The 14273-nt window shown below is 47.0% G+C and overlaps 1 protein-coding gene across 1 annotated transcript in view; it reads right to left on the reverse strand.

The window, feature by feature from the left end:
* Window positions 1-2325: 2325 nt before the first annotated feature.
* cn (Kynurenine 3-monooxygenase cn) overlaps window positions 2326-14273 on the reverse strand; it is a 30708-nt gene continuing 18760 nt past the window's right edge. Inside the window, exons 6-14 of the mRNA XM_075675422.1 lie at window positions 13738-13906; window positions 12264-12457; window positions 12048-12105; window positions 9682-9771; window positions 8820-8877; window positions 7074-7156; window positions 5649-5750; window positions 4845-4904; window positions 2326-2558 (exon numbers count right to left, since the gene is read on the reverse strand). Of these exons, the coding sequence (XP_075531537.1) occupies window positions 2463-2558; window positions 4845-4904; window positions 5649-5750; window positions 7074-7156; window positions 8820-8877; window positions 9682-9771; window positions 12048-12105; window positions 12264-12457; window positions 13738-13906 (910 nt within the window). The 3' untranslated portion in view covers window positions 2326-2462. The remainder of the gene's footprint in view (window positions 2559-4844; window positions 4905-5648; window positions 5751-7073; window positions 7157-8819; window positions 8878-9681; window positions 9772-12047; window positions 12106-12263; window positions 12458-13737; window positions 13907-14273) is intronic.

A 14273-nucleotide genomic window follows, 5' to 3' on the forward strand; every position in this document is an offset into this window, starting at 1 on the left:
CCACCGAGTATGAAAACTAGATGCAGTAAAGCCAAGCGCCTGTCAAAGCTCCATGCTGCGGTAGGTTTTCCGAGGTAACAAGCGTCCTGTCGGCGCGTGGGGCCGCTCATTCAGGTGAAGGCGACGGTGGCGCCACCAACTCATCAATAAATAAAAAAAGCTCCAGCGGGGAGCCCGCGCTGGACACACTCCCCCTATCCAAGTGAAAGTATCCTCTATCCAAGTGAAAGAGAATTTACGCTCATGTCCGTGGCGTTACGGCGCGACGCTCGTGGTTGAGCAACATAAATAGATCTCGAACGCTATACTTTTGCAGACTCCACACACCGGAATTGATTGCAGAGCCGGTATCACGTCATCCACGTTTTCGCTCCTGGGAACTGTTTCGAGCAAGGACGCACAGAAGATGAGTGGAGTGCTGTTTTGCGGGCGTAACTCTCAAGTTCTGCTATTTTAGGTTTTCTGTGGCATGGAGGAAAGAAATAACTAGGGGGGAACGTCACTGGATAAAAGTGAAACAAGCAAAAGCGGGCCTACCCTCTACCGCCGTGCGGCTGCAGTGCTAGCACACGTGTACGTTGCAATGAAGACCGCAAACTACGAATAGCCGACCGATGTTGCGGAAGCATGTAGGGAGAAAATGTGCACAGAGCAGTTGGCAAAGCACCCGAGCAAGAGCGCTTCGATTATTATCACTATTTGTTTTGAAAGCATATACATGTATACGCATGGCAGGAAAGGGAAAGCGAGGAGCAGGCTGGTAACTGACACCGGAAGGGGCACACCACCTGCCCACTCCTCAGAAAGAAGGAGGCAGAAACATAGAAATCGAAGATAGGAAGACGGGGAGGAAAGAGGAAAAAGATGACAAATCTAAAAAAAAAGTAGAAGACACACAGCACAGGTCACACACTGCACAGGTCGCACACAGTAGGACCGGTCATTGCAGGTGACGCTACCAAAGATTGTTAAAATAGAATAGTGTCTGAGGTATTGTCATTTGAGAAATTGCAATAGGCTGCAAACGTGAACCTAAATTAGTTGCAACTAGAAACGCAACGAGAGCGTGATGAGCCTGATCGCGTCGAGACCACATCCGATGGGGTACAAACATCGATTAAATCCTGCCGGTAACCTAGCCCACTGGTCTGAGTGAACCCCACCTAGTCTAGGTGGCGTTGACTGAGTCCGCCAAGTGCAGGGTCACGTGCATCTTGCGCCGATTTTTTGAGAGAAAAAAAAAAGCCGATCCTGATGGCTTCACGGAGAGTCGGCTTGCATAAGGCTGGCTACCTGACGTCATTCGCCCACTTTCCTTCCTCCAATCTATCTTCTAGGCGGTGCTGTTATGAAGTAGACGCATAACGGAACTCCGGAGGATGCATATCCGGCAAAAGCTGCGGCAAAAGCCGCTACTGTCGACACGTTGAGACGCTGTGATTCGCGATCGACGTTCTTGCATAGTTCTTGTGTTGCTCGACTGTTGCCTCCAAGAAAAAAAGAAAAATGTTCAAGGACGTTTAACGGCGGACACATTTACGCCAGCACTAAAGACAGTCAGTATAATAAACGTTCCACGCGCTTTGCGCGAAGTGACACAAACACACCACGCCGAATCAGTTTAGACAGATATGCATTCAAGATTTCATTTGAATTTATTTGAGGCTAGGGATAATAGCTTGCTAGCGGATAAAATGTAGAGCGAAGTTTTCCTTCTTGAATTTCGAATCCAAATACGCTATTTTTTGTGCGGCAAAAACTCGGAACTTGCTGCGTTGAGTCCTTGGGTCCTTTACAGTGCGATGTAATTCTAGTGCGATGGGTATAAAATTAAGTAGCCTCGCCAGCAGGTGTCCTCAATATCCATGACGTCACGGAGGGCTAGTGCGGGAACTTCAAGAAGGCGTCGCCACTTGTCTTTTCGTTTTCAGAACTTTCCTGACTTGCATAAGCCTCCACTCATAATATATTCTTTTTGTATAACTTATAAATCCAGCTTAACGTAATGCTAATATTTTGTGCCCATTTAAACACGACGTCGTGAGGTGTCGCAACTAGCACTGCTCTAACAAATGCGTGAACGGCGCCAAAAAGAAAGACAAGATTAGATGGTATGAGGTACAAAGAAAAAACGCACACGCCTCCATATGCTTATTTTAACTTTGAAGTTTATCCTAATCAAAGTAACTCTTTATATGATGGGCAGGGCGGAAGAAAAAAAAGTCATAAACGATGCCGTGACCAACGAACCTCGTACCTCCTGTACTCATCCTTGTAATCTTTTTTTTCCGCGCCGTTCACGCATTCATTTGAACAAAGAACCAATCAGCACAGACTGAGGTTTTAATTGAGCACTGCTCCTCTTGTCAAGGTCCTCCCGCACGCGCTATAACACGTCTTCGTTATGCAGGAACAAACGGTGAATTCACGATGCGGAACAAGCTACGCGATGACCTCCGTAGTTACGGGTAGTAGTACAGCTGAAGCCACTTCAAGCCCGCCGCCAGCGCTGCAACAGCGACGCTCACCAAGGTGCCGTTCATGATGCGCGACAGTACCTGCGAGATGGTGTATGGCCCGGGGTAAGTTAAGGTGAGACATCCCTCGGCACTCGATGGACGAGCATGACGCCACGGGTCGGTGCACTTCACACAGTCTAATCAACAAAACACACAGTGACAGAGAGAACAATAAATGTATGCGCACAGGGACAGCGCTGAAACAAACATTTGCCGCGTAGAGGACACACACAAAAGTATGACACGTTGCCGCCAGTGCGTCGTCAATGTGACTTCGTTTTTTGTGCCCTTAGCGGCATATATGTCTTTCGGGAAATGCCAACTGTATATGCCAGGAAACCGTTACGAGAAAGGACAACTATGTTTAATTTTCTTCATGCTTCCCTTAGATATATAAGCACGCCGGCTGAGACTTAAAACCAGCTGAATTAGACCAAACCAACACAATGCCGTTCCCTCACGTCTTCCAAGCATCCCAGCAACTTGCGTATAGAACCATTGTTGTATACGTAGTGGCTAATTACACCCAAACGTGTAAAGTCTGCCTAACGAGTTTACGGACTCTCTTTATCAAGACACACACACACACACACACACACACACACACACACACACACACACACACACACACACACACACACACACACTGCAATACTGATAGTTCAGATATTGAATACTACTACGAGCATCGGCGAATGAATAGCCTTATCTGCGTGTTGTATGTAATGTTCATAAAGTCGAGCATATGTACGTGGTTGAAGAACTACTTCATACTTAAAGAACGCCAAAAATAGCTGAGAGATAAAATGGTATTACTTGTCGCACATTGCAGCTGACAGCGTTTTTCCTCCCTTTCTTATGTTCAAGTGATAAAGCAACAGTAGGGCATGTACTGGGGCGTTTCCCGCCTTTCCCCTTAAAATTCTCACGTGACACTGTAATGTACGCGAGCAGAGCAAGCTATATAACGGCGCAGAAAATGCATTAGCATGTATTTAATTCGTACTTATTCATCTTTAATTAGCTACATAATCACAGTTCCGCTTCCATGCGGCTCAATATGTCAATTAGTAAAAGTGACGTGGTGCCGTGAAGTTGTCACAGCGAGCTATACGACACGTTTCCGTGCCTTCCGCTTCGCTCGCGATCCTCGTTCGCACAGCCATCTTGGTTCACCACGCGCGCTAACGTCGCGGGCATCGCGAATCACGCGCTCTGAACAAACCATTAGAGAGTCTTAGATTAGGGGACGCAAGCGGCTTGCGTACGCAAAAGCTAGGGGCGATGGTACTGCTCATGCGCAGACTCTGACGTCTGGGTCTGCGCATGCGCAGTACCGTCGCCCCTAGTTCTTGCGTACGCAAGCCGCTTGCGTCCCCTAATATAAAGCTCTCTAATTGACGCGGCCTACGTGCCAGACAGCAGCAGCAGCAGCAGTGCAAAAGTCGAAGGAAGAGGCAAAGAAAGCTTCGCTTTAGAAACGCGAAAGCATGCTGCGCCAACGATACGCAAGGACGAGGGAGTATCGACACAGACAAGCGCAAGCTTGCAACTATGTTTCCTTTCCGTCAGAGGCGTCCCTATAAGGAGTGTACCACACACGCACAATGAAACAACAAACAGACAAACCCACTGAAATATTAGCATGATCATTACGTCACCGCAACATTCCGCGCTTGAACCTAGCTTTCTTCGCTGCTAAACAAAGAACTAAATAGAAGTTTCACTAACACATGCGTTCCCTGTCGAGGCAATGCAAAGCGCTTGTCAGCTCTCTGGGAGTGGTATTCCTGGCTCTGCCCAGAATCTTGATCCTCTGGAGCCGCGTAGCGCACATGCAATTCTACAATGCGCAGACAAATGCGCAATACCACTCTTCCTTGTCCAAGTTTATGTTCCATTGCACGATCACTAAAAGAGCGACCAGTTTTCTTCTGCTTCCTGCGCTGTGCGCTTTTTTTTCGGAGAGGAGGAGTCTGTGTGAACTGCGAATTGTTTGCTGCATGTGTAATTCGGGCCGGCATTGGATCCCTATTAGAATGGCACAGCCCACATTCGAACTGCGCTGTTAACCTTATGCCTTTTTTGGGGGGTCAGGAACTGCAAATACATAGCATAGTGCATTTCCGCGTGAGGCATGGCCGGCTGCTGCAGTTCTTCAGAGCCCATAGAGGTCGAAGTACAATAGCGATTTTGCTCTGCAGCCCCCTATGATCATGTAACCGCCGTGGTCGACAATCGAACCTACGACTGCGACCAATACTACACTTAGCCACCGCAAAGGATGGTGTAATATCGGAATAGCTGAGAAAGATATATTGATACCTTGTCCTGCCACGCTCTGTTCTTGACGCATTCGTGGTACCTAATCCTTGTAAACGTAACCTGAAAAAGCAAAAAAGGAAAGAAAAGAGAAAAAGGAAGTCAGAATATTTCAGCGATTATGAGCAGGTGCAGGACATACGACATATAGTGATCGAAATTGGTGTCGTAGAGTGTAGTCGTACCCATTAAATAATTAATATCTGAAATAATTCGTGCCAGCTTATCTTCTCTCGCGATATTTAGTCGATGTACTTCATAGCGATGTGACCGTTTGATTGGGTAAGAAAATTGCAGTTCACGAGCTGGTCGCGGAGAATATAAGTAAAGTTATAAATTAGAGAAGTCGTCACATCGCAAACTGAGACATTCGACATAGCAAGTCGAAGTATAAACCAGAGCAGAAGTATATACTATAAGGACGGAACAAAGATGTTTTCTTTATATATGCGGATACCTCAGTAAGCGCGAATCAAACAAGCCCTACAACAAGTTATTTTTAAGCCGCTGAAAGAGAAAATCTAGAGTGCCAGCTCAGTGTAGTTGTCATTGTTCTTGGAAATGTAGAATTTTTTTGTTACATTTATTCATTTGCGGTCATAACAGCGCAAGCGTGGTGGTTCCTTGGCTCTAAAGGTGACACGAGCGATCATCAGCAATTTCCACGCGCAAAGTGTACCATTGTGAACGTGATTAACAAAACGTTTTGGACATTTGTCAAACTTAAGCTTCCCAACACTTTGGAGATGATGGGCACCCTTCCGTTAAAATATTAAAATGTGCCATTAGGCAGCATATTTTACGTACCGTAGTGTAGAGCGGTATCCAGAAGTTCGGTAGGATCGTGTTCAAGAAGAGGTCGAACTTTTTCCGTATCAAGAACGAAGTGGAGTTCACGAGGTGACGCATCTGGAACGATTACCAAAAGATTTGACAAACCTTAAGGGGGGGGGGAGGCGATCATGCAGCAAAAAAAAAATAATAATAATAAATTATGGGGTTTTACGTGCCAAAAGCACTTCCTGATTACGAGGCACGCCGTAGTGGAGGACTCCGGAAATTTCGACCATCTGGGGTTCTTTAACGTGCACCTAAATCTAAGCACACGGGTATTTTCGCGTTTCGCCCCCACCGAAACGCGGCCGCCGTGGCCGGGATGATCATGCAGCAGTTCGAAAACAAAAGTTACGAGCAAGATATGGGAGCTGCTGTCAACACGAACTCGAGAGGTTCTGTTGTCTATTCTTATATCCGTAATTATGGAGCAATTAAGACAGGCGTGCCGGACTCTCCTGGTAAGGCAGTCCAACTTTCATCCCGTCGATTCGAGTTTCGTGCAGCAACATATCGATGGCATTTATCACAGCGAAACAAGGGAGAAAAGTACGGGAGAGGACGCACATATATAAAGCGCCTACTACCTGTACTTATTTATTCCGAAAAACAAACGTATACAGAGAGACCAAAATAAATACAGTGCAACATAAAAAGATCGAAGAAAAAAACGAAACTTCATGATGTGTATTCACGTCGTCTCACTACTGCCATTGACGCTCAGATACCGTAAATACTTACTGGACAGCGCCAATGACATCAGGCGGGTTATTAGGGACGCCAAAGTGAAGGGCTTCGGATTGATTTTGACAACCTGGGATCCTCTAACGTGGTCCAAAATCTACGTATGCGAGTATTTTTAATGAGTTTAGCTTTTCTTTCGCAGCGAACCGCGATTTCTTGCGAGTCATGTCTAGCCGTTTTCGCGGCGATCGCGAAGATAGTCCAGTACAGCGGCATACAAACCGCACGGTGGTAAGAGCTTTCTTGCGTTCGTACGTCCCTCCCGACAGCTAGCGTTTCGAAAGGCCATCGTTTTAACACACTGAGCCTCTGGTCGCCGACAATGCATGCGCTTCCGAACTGGTCCATGAGGAAGCGAAGTACCGGATGGCTCCTCCCGCGTCCCGGCAAAAAAAAAAAAAAAAGGCACAGTGGCAACGGTCGCGCCACTTATAACACACAGGGCATTATTGTGCCACTAATAACCATCTCCAATGACATTCTTGGATAGCAACCGGGGTTACTTGACTTCTTTTTTGTGCGCTCCAATGGGCCTGAATAGAGTTTTCCATTCCATTTCGGCCCCATCGAAATTCGGTCGCAGCGATTGGGATTCGAACTCTCGAGCTCGGCAGCGCATCGCCACCGCGGCGGGTTGAGCACACACGCACTCACCTCTACGTAGTTGTACAGGGCCAGGTCACACATCGCCTCAACGTCAGGATTCCTCGTCTCGGTGAATTCCTCGAATATGGCCTCTGCGTGGAGTGCAATTAAGAAAGTTTCAGCATGCGCGAGGTGTTGGGAGGTGAACACTGGCACTGCCAGCATATATAAAGAGCAAATACGAGTATGACTAATGTTCTATATGCTGAGATGTAGAAAATGCAGTGCATGCAGTACAGGTAAAGCATACTGCGTAGAAAAAGATCGCATGACCTTCCAAACGAAAGGAAACGCCGTCGAGGGCGATGGACGATTACATGCATGGACTGATTAGATTGGGGAATTTGCATGCGCAGGATAGAGTCGGCGGCAGTTGCCTGCCAGTCCCTTGACTGATTTCTCTCCCGGTCCAATGCACACACACACACACACACACACACACACACACACACACACACACACACACACACACACACACACACACAGATATATATATATATATATATATATATATATATATATATATATATATATATATATATATATATATATATATATATATCTGTGTGTGTGTGTGTGTGTGTGTGTGATTGACTCGTCATCCCTGCCCTTGGAAAGTGGATGTCCAGCGAAGCTGTTGAAAACCACCACTGCAACTTCTGAGGGGGGGGTGTACGCAATGCTTTATGGCTTTAGAGCAATGGCAGCAATGCTAATTTTGCCAGCACTCCGCAGCCCGTAGCGGTGCTGCATTAACATTGAAATCACTTGATAGGCTGTTTATATTATACACGAAAGGTTACAGGGACATCGCTGTTCACGTCGCAAGTTGCCGTCGCCGCGGCAGCTTGCGCAACAGTAATCTTTACTGGGAAACGCATGCGGGCAATGCTACTTGCTTCACACTGCATGTATGTGCAGGAGCGCCTTATCATCAATTATGTGGTGCGGATGCTTGTTTTGTTGAGCTTGTTCTTTATTCAAACGTGTGCTGTTCTGCATGTTGTATGCGCGATTCAAAAGAAGGTATGCACTGTTCGCTTCACTTTGCCGAATGCTTGTAGCCTTTGAAGGTATACATATATATGAGCCATGAATGATGATAGTTTTTTGTCGACGCTATATATATATACGCCACGAAGAAATCCCGGGAATCCATCGGCTTGTTGTTACAGCGTAATGGCCGTAACTGTGGCTCGTCCAATTAGAAAAGACGATCGGCGCTCAAGCAGTGGCACTCAGTCAGCTTTGCCATCGCAGAAGTCTGTTACAACTTTCTCACTTTTTAGAGGGCTGGAAAATGTCGCCTTCGGAATTGCTTATGTAGGCGTCCCTGAGGCGCGAAGAGGAAGTTTAAGAAATCATGCCTGATCCTACACTTTTTACATGATGGCGGGTTTTTGCTGTTTTCTTAGAGGTCGCTCTTTTCTTCTGATGATTGTAATCAACGAACAGATGCCGAAGCGCGCAATCGGAACCATTAAAAATGTAAAACCTAGTAGTTTCAGCACTTCCAAAGCTCCAGGAAATCCGCTGAATTCCCGTGACTATCGGAACAGTATCCAACGTTTTATACAGATAGAATGAAAGAGAAATACGTTTTCAAGAAATCGCCTGAAATCATCGGGGAACTGAGACTACTTGTGTTCTTATTTTAACCTTTCACTCACTCCCTTAAACTATTAAGTTCCTTTCCCTCCTCACTTGTCCGAATAGGCTGCAATGATGTAAAAGTGAAATTTTTGTTTTTCTCACTCAAGTTGTGGCCGTGGGCGTCCAGGAGTTCATTCAGAAGACAACAGTCCTCGAAACCCTGCGCAGACGGCACAATCAAATTATATAACTCAGTCCAGAGAGACAAAAAAGAAAAAACTAAATCGCTTCGCGATATTGCAGTTTTTACAAATCGGTGAGTGTGGATTCAAATAGTGGACGAGTTTACGAACAGGTACGACCACCAACGTTGCTAAATCACTTGTTGAATTTTCAAACTCAGTCTTAGAGTCATCATGATCCCTTTCCCAAAACATAATATTTAATTCCAGAATTTAATCTTTAGTACCCTCTTCCTCGTTCTTAAACAACAGCGTCGATACTCATTCGACTACCGCTTCAAAAAGAGAGCCCCTTAGTTGGTCGGCGCACTGCTTTTTCATCTTTTTTAATACGCGTCTGTCAGCGGCCATAATCGTGAAACGTGAATACGCTTCGCTATTTCGGCTTGCGTCGATCTCGGATGCTAGTGGGCTGCTGGGAAAGTGTGACGTCACGCCAAGACACGCGCCGGCCGCGCTCCCAACAGTGACTCGCACTTCGCGTGAACCCACGACGGAACAAATCGCCGATTCATTCCTCGGTCCACCAGCCACGTGGATCAGCTACACCGTCATCACGCATTGCGCGAAGGTTCAGCTTTTTATCACTTGCTCGAGTCTCGGTGCCGAGTTTGGATTGGGTGCCGCTGGGGCACGTCACCCCGGGCGACGGTGAAATGAATCGGCGATTTGTTCAGTCGTGAGAATGTGCTCTTTTACCAGCACTGCCGGCGCCAGTGTCACGGCCCCGCTACACATAGACATGCGTCACTCGGAGTCAGACGTATACAGTCGCCTCTTACCGCGTTCATCCCCTGGCCGTAGAAAGGAACCATAGCATGCGCCGCATCACCAAGGATCAGGGACTTGTCGAACACGTTGTACGGCTTGCACTGAAAGAGCAAGCCGTATAGATGATCATTTATTTGTCGCCGTCGTCGTCGTCATCATCTTTTATGTCCACTGCAGGACTAACCCTTCTCCCTGCAATCTCCAATTACCCCTGTCCTAAGCCAACCGATTCCAACTAGCGCTTGCGAATTTCCTCATTTCATCGCTCCACCTAGTCTTCTGCCGTTCTCGACTGCGTTTCCCTTCTCTTGGTATCGATTCTGCAACCCTAATTGCCCAACGGTTATCTATAAACGGCGCATTACATGACCTGCCCAGCTCCATTTTTTTTCTCTTGACGTCAATTAGAATATCGTCTATACCCGTTTGCTCGTTGTTGCCTGATCTATACCCGATTGCTCGGTATTGATCGTTAAACAAATTCTTCATGTCGGAAATGTTGGAAAAGCAAGGACGTTCACCACTGAAAGTAATGCAACGTTGGAGCCACTAACGAAGCCTGAAATGTGCTTATTAGAGCATATAGTTATGCGGTGACATCAAGGTTCGTGCCGTAAGCGCACTACAGTTTACGGAATAACAGAACATCGGAGAAAGACATAAGCTAAGCCGCGTTAGTAGTGCCGTCTCGTTACGCCAATGTAAACCATCGAGTCTGCAGAAGTATAGTTGTAACGATCATGGTATTTGTCGGTGCAAAGGACGTGCAGGCAGCAACAACCTATAACACGTGGTACGACAACCGCATTACTCATTCACATTCCATACTGACAGACGTAGTGGGCAGGAAGTGTAATTATTTTTTGCAAATTTCTCGCCCCGAAAACTTTTGCAGCTGACTGTATGTATAATGCCGTCAACATTTAGGAAAGATAACCTGATGGGGAAACAACTATGTAGTGTATATGTAAACGCAGTATAGTAGCAGGGACTTTATGAACTCGTAACATTCCTTCTTATACTAGTGTTTATTTTTATTGCTATGTAATAAAAGTAGCCTTCACCATTCTAAGGTTAACAGCATTATTTTACCCTCATTTTAATAAAAGAAAAGCAGCTTAAATTCACAAAGAAGGCTCGTAGATCAACATTTCATTAAACGATGTTTGCGTTAAGCGTCCTATTTGCTTGGTGCCTCACAGGGCAATGTTCACTGCCTCTTTCTATGGGAAGGTAGTTTCATTGGCCTTTGACAAAAATTTGTTTTTTTCCTAGATGGCCCCAAATACGTTTGCGGTTAGGAGTATACGATACGTGGAGTGAGTCCGCCGGCGTTACTGAATTTACCCTCGCGCTGTTCGTCGGCTGCTTTAACCATGAATGTAATTCTATTTCTTTATTTTTTTCTCTAGCTCTTCTACGCGCATTTACAGGTGACCACGTCATTATACAGTGAGCATTATTGGAGCTATATATGCAACCTGTGAGAGCCGCCGTGCGTTGCTCGCCCGTATTGAACTGTGCAAGGGATCTTTTTAATGCACTCGCAAACTGCGTCATTCTGGCGTTTTGAGCCAAACAGAGCAAGCGCAGCTCTGTGATTCAATCAGAGACGACGAGATGGCGAATTCGTACGGAATTTTACGGTGTTCAGGATAGCATCTACGGAGTGCCGAAGCGCGAAGTCGTCTTCAGCGACGAAACGCTGGCGTGGATCGTGTTGTTACAATTCTGCGCACAGTTATAAGATAAAACTGGCTACCGCACCTACTTCAAATTATAGGGCTGCACCTAAAGAATAATCGCCCACGAGATAAAGAGAGAGATAGAGAGAGAGAAGCAGAATGAAAAAGTGAAAGTGTATCCTCACTTCCTGGCACCAGCGATGCCAACTTCCGGCGCAAGACACCCCATCATTCATGCATACCATTTGGCTCTGTCTACACGCGCAAGAAGCAATGCGACAAAGTGTCTCAACACTACACCCGTCTTCAGTCCGAAGACTGGCTCTCTTTACCACGCGAGACACAGGAACATCTACCGGCCCGCGCGTGCGGCACGTTCAGCGCGAGTGTGGCACGAGGTCATGTGACTTCCGCAGAGGCCTGGACTAGGGGTTGTGTTGAATGCAGTTCACTTTCTTTGCCAGCATTCAAAGGAGCCTATATAGGCACGAGAACCGAAGCTTCCAAAAAATGAAAACGCGGACATCTAACAAGTGCGCCTCAATCGGCGGACCTTTCCTTTATCATCGTTAATATGCACCCGCCTTCAGTTGGTTGCCCTGGATCGTTTCCATTATACAGGCGACTTCTCGTGGCTAAATTTCTTTTTTTCATCAGTCGCAGCTTTTAAGCAGGAAAGTCATGACTCTCACCTTGATCATGACCATAGGCGATGCCTTCACAGCAAAGAAACTCTTGACCAGGTGGTCCCTTTAGGGTCCGCGTCGCGTTGCATGGCATTGACAGCCAGGTTGTTGACGGGAGAAGGACACATGATAGGGAGAGAGGAAAGACGCGCAGGTCTTCAAGAAACGAATAGCACAAAGCAAGCTTAAGAGACGCGCGTGCATCAGGTGTTGTATACTGACTGTCCAATAAGAGGCACTGCATCCGGGAAGTACTTGTCGAAGAAGCTCAACAGCTTCTGTCGGTCGGTGAGCCCGTCGAACACGGCGAACGGCATGAACAGCGTAGCTGTGTACGTCTTGTCCTGGTTGGGCAGTGCGATCAGCATGAACTCGCCACGGGGCCAGATGTGCAGGTAATTCACCTCCATTGCAAACTGCACAGCCATGAAGTCGAACACAAAGTCGAACACAACCTATGATAGGTCCAACAGCGTCGTCACTGACGCACAGTCACTAGGCTCTTGCAAGAAGCGAACGATACCGGAACAGCTAGGAAAGCGTTGGGAGAAAGAGGATATTGATACATAATACATGCCCACTATATATAGTTGCTATATAGTCACTATATACATAGCACTATATATACATAGCACTACACTATATATATAGCACTATATACATAGTCACTATATAGTACGTGCCCAATATAGTTTTAATGATAACGCATATATTTCGCACAATGGCTGTCGCACCAAATAACAAACGCTTGCTGAGTCATGCAGAACTCGAGTACGTTCAGTATGCCATCCAGCATTCTTTGTATCCGATAGCCCTTGCTTCCTCGAGATTGCAACCCATAGTGCCCTGTCAGCGACGATCGCTACCGTTTAAACAATGCCCCATCTGACCGTACTATTGTGTCGACGTCCACACTGCAGACGTCAACACAACTGCGGTTATTGCCCGCAGACTCGGCGGCAAAGAACGTCTTGCGTGCAGAACGCGCTTCTCTAATTCAAAAGTTAGTGCTCCCGAACTATAGCCCTATCGAGAGATTCTCTGATAAACAACAAAAATGCCGACTGCCCTGAAACTATAAAAACTGGCATCCGATACCTTTCTTTCTCCTTCTGTTAGCCTAGAAATTCCAGCTGATTTTCCATGTGAATATCGTCATTGTTATCGTTTTTCCAGCTCCGAGCGCTTGAACTCGATACATTTTTCGCACTCGCGGTACTATATATGGGCTATTATAACGTCCTGACAGTAGCTGTTGGAGAGCCCAGTTGTGACCATCCGGGCATCCTTCAACCACGCTTTCTGTGTGCATGCGTGAGTGTGCGTGCATGTGTCAGCTTTACCGTTCGTCAGTCCTTCTAACAGGAGACAAAAGACGGCGTATAAGTTGAACATGCTGTTTTTTCACTACTGCATAGGGGAAGGGGAGGGGGTGAAGGTGTAGAGGTGTTGCTTTTTCCGGGGATGCTCCAGGACTCGGGTACACTGTTAGATCTACGAAATACGCATGCGCCAATTCGCACGCCGCGAGGTAGGACGGCACACACCTTTACGCCACCTAGAACCTGTTAGCGTGCTGCCTGCGCTACAGAAAGTAGTGCTCTGCAGTTTGAGCACTCCATCCTGTAGGTCTCCGTTGTACTCGCGTACCTCCGTACTCGTTTCCCCTGCATACTATGTATTGCGTAGTGCCTACCTCTCCGTCCTTCGTGGGCGGTATGCAGAGCTCGAGGTACCCGTGCGGGATGTAGGTCTGCGAGTAGTTGAACATGGGTCGCCGCAGCATCTGGCGCCTCACCGCCGAGTAGGCGCCGTCGCAGCCGAGCACCGCGCGGTGTTGCACGCGGACCTCCTTGCCGTCGGGGCTGCGGCCAAAAACAGACGTCGCGCCACAGTGTGGCAGCCGTTACGGGATGATTGTGAGATTGGTACGTTCTCTCGCTGAATCTATCCCGTAAACCATTCGGAATCAAACTAGAAAAAAGAAATAGGCTTCCTGATCACCGTAACTGTTATAATAAACGTGCCTCTTGACACACCCAAAGATAGCAGACCTAGAAAGCAGACTGTGCACTAGCAGCCGTTGCCCGTTTCAATATTTCTGCTAATTTCAGGTTCAGTCGGAGTGCGGCCGTGTCAGAGGAATCACGTGTAGGCAGGCGCCAGGCATCGTGTTGCATCACCTAATGGCTCGATGACTGCAGCGCCGCAATATACCTCAACGATGTTGGC

Source organism: Dermacentor variabilis, chromosome 11 (genome assembly GCF_050947875.1).
Source record: "Dermacentor variabilis isolate Ectoservices chromosome 11, ASM5094787v1, whole genome shotgun sequence".
Lineage (NCBI taxonomy): Eukaryota > Metazoa > Arthropoda > Arachnida > Ixodida > Ixodidae > Dermacentor > Dermacentor variabilis.